Raw genomic sequence first — 2,821 nt, forward strand, 5'->3', positions numbered from 1 at the left:
ATGACAAGACAAAAACTAATGAAAATTTGCTGAACCAACAAGCCACACAGGGTAAACAGTGGGACACTGCATACTCACCCTCTGAAGATAAACTCTCTTTGCCGTGTTTGGTTTGGCAAAGAAGGTGCCCAGAAAAGGAAGGGTTATGTGCAAAGTGCAAAGTGCTTGTCAGTAAAGGACTGGTTCATCTTTTTTTTTCTACCTACAAAAGATTTTTTTCTGTGCCATAAACTACAATACTCTAGGATTCTGTAGACTGCCAGTCCTGCTTCTCCAAGAAAATGTGTATACTAAGCAGTGAACTAGTCATATAAGTATAACCCTACCCAAAAGGAAAAAATTTAGTGGGGTTACGGTTCTTTCCGGTCTACCATCACCTTATCCTCCCATTTTCCATGGGTTAGACCTAAACTATGTGAAGAAAACTCAGGAAACTCTCTCTTTTACACATTGGTTGCCCAGGGCTCTTTTTATCTCTTGATTCCTCAGGGTATATATAAGTGGATTTAGCATCGGGGTCACCACCACATAGAAGATCGCCGTCACCTTGTCTTGAGTGGTGAAAATGTTAGAAGCCGGATGTAAGTAGGTGATGAAAAGTGTCACATAAAAGAGTGAGGTACACATGAGGTGTGAGGAGCAGGTGCTGAAGGCTTTCTTCCTGCCCTCTACAGATTTCATACGTAACACTGAAGAAAGTATAAGGATATAGGAGAATATGATGGCCAGGAATGGTATTATGGTTATTATGCCTATAATATATCTTGTAATTGTGTTACAATAGAAGGTGTTGGAGCAGGACAGCTTGACCAGTGGTTGGAAGTCACAGTAGAAGTGGTCTATGAGGTTTGATCCACAAAATTGCAGACTAACTGTACAGAAAATAGATAGAGCTGACTGTAAGAAACCAGTGAAGAAGACAACAGAGACAAGACGTAAACATTTTGTTGTAGTCATAATAGACACATAACGGAGCGGGTGGCAGATGGCAACATAGCGGTCATAGGACATGGTGGAGAGAAGGAAATTTTCACTTGCTCCCAGAGCTGCATAGAGGAAGAGTTGAAGAGCACAACCAGTAAATGTGATGACCTTCTCTGAGGAGATCAGGTCAAAGATCATTTTTGGTGTAATGTTGGAAGAATAGAAGACGTCTATCAGAGAGAGGAAGCCCAAGAAGTAGTACATGGGTGAGTGGAGTCTGGAGGTGTTACAGATGAGGGCTATAATGCCAATGTTACCTACTATAGCCATGAGGTAAAGAAGTAAGAGGAAAACAAAGAGAAACGGGATGAGCTTCTCATTATTGGTCAGTCCAGAGAACACAAACATGGTCAACTTTGTCCTGTTCATGATGTCCATGGATTCCAACCTTCAGTATTAGAAGTCACAACTACTACACATCAAACAGTGGCTAAGAAGCATGTAGAACCACATGAAGAATGTCTGGATTTTATCATAATTTGGTAAAAACATCTAAAAATTCCAAAGCATTGTTGTATTGAAAGATTCCAAAATAGAAATTTTCATTACTGTGGATTTTCTATCTCTCTGTTGGAACAAAGAAAACAGTGACCAGAAATGACCATCATCTATGCAACATGAGGACACTCATGTCTCTATACTGGATGTCTAGGACTATTACCTCTCTAATGGAGGTGTCTCTATGTCGGATGTCTATGACTATTACCTCTTTATTGGAGGTGTCTCTATACTGGATGTCTAGGACTATTACCTCTCTAATGGAGGTGTCTCTATGCCGGATGTATATGACTATTACCTCTCTAATGGAGGTGTCTCTATGCCGGATGTTTATGACTATTACCTCTCTAATGGAGGTGTCTCTATACTGGATGTCTAGGACTATTACCTCTCTGTTCATTTGTGCAGGAAACCCTCCTAGACATCCCTACATGCCTGCAATCTATCCTGATGTTCTTATAGTCTACATGGGCTCTGATACTACCACCAATATTACTTGGACTAATGAAATGTACCAAGCCAATTTGCGATATAAGTCATTGGTGCTTCCAAAGTCTAATAGTCCTTCATCATCTCTGGTATTTCCTTGGGTTACTACTAAGTTCTTTCATATGGTGGCACCATGGACCCTATGACACACATAGTACCATGCTACAGGACCATCTGTATCTCCACTCTAACACCATTCTTTACTTTCCTCAGATTACCTCTTCTTTATTCTCCAAGCCAACCCCTTTCTTCCAGAGACGTGTATAACATGTATATATATATTCTCTTATATGTCCTTCACTCCTCTGCTCACCTCAATCCGACTCACTACAGGAGAAGTGGCTCGTAGATCTACAGTGACATGATGGGAGGAGGACATCGCAGAGACTTGTAGTCACACAAGAATCTTATGGCCAGGACTTCACACCACTGACCTTCTCCTGACATTTCACCTCTGTAGATCCATGTGGGATGGGATGAGACTTTCCCCCACCCCCCCACCCCATGTAATGGTCTCATCCAGTGGCTTACACCAATTCTCTGTATTAGAATGTATAGGAAAATTATCAGATCTCATCATATCCAGCACGTATGCTAAGAACGTCCTCAGTCTCTTACCTGCCTGACACCATGTCCGGGGACGTCACCGATATTCGGGGGCCAGCTGCTCTCATTAAACTGTAAAATCTTCATCTGTTTTATAATAAACCTCATTCCCTTTGGGGATTAGTCTCTGTGTCCCCAGGGCCCTGGAGAATACATGACAATTAACAAGCAATATTGTGTCATTAGATTATTTTTTTTATAAATAAAGATTCTTCCAGGACGCGTCTCTATGGGAATAGTGATA

The 2,821-nt window shown here is 41.3% G+C and overlaps 1 protein-coding gene across 1 annotated transcript; it reads right to left on the bottom strand.

The window, feature by feature from the left end:
• Window positions 1–426: 426 nt before the first annotated feature.
• On the bottom strand, window positions 427–1,362 carry LOC138786362 (olfactory receptor 5M5-like). The gene has a single exon (XM_069963341.1). It carries the CDS (start codon window positions 1,360–1,362, stop codon window positions 427–429), a length of 936 nt encoding a protein of 311 aa, XP_069819442.1.
• Between the last annotated feature and the right edge of the window lie 1,459 nt (window positions 1,363–2,821).

The sequence above is a fragment of the Dendropsophus ebraccatus genome, chromosome 1, assembly GCF_027789765.1.
Source record: "Dendropsophus ebraccatus isolate aDenEbr1 chromosome 1, aDenEbr1.pat, whole genome shotgun sequence".
NCBI lineage: Eukaryota > Metazoa > Chordata > Amphibia > Anura > Hylidae > Dendropsophus > Dendropsophus ebraccatus.

What these genes read in the sequence shown, in the direction of transcription:
- LOC138786362 (XM_069963341.1), bottom strand. Translation starts at nt 1,362, where the DNA reads ATGGACATCATGAACAGGACAAAGTTGACCATGTTTGTGTTCTCTGGA.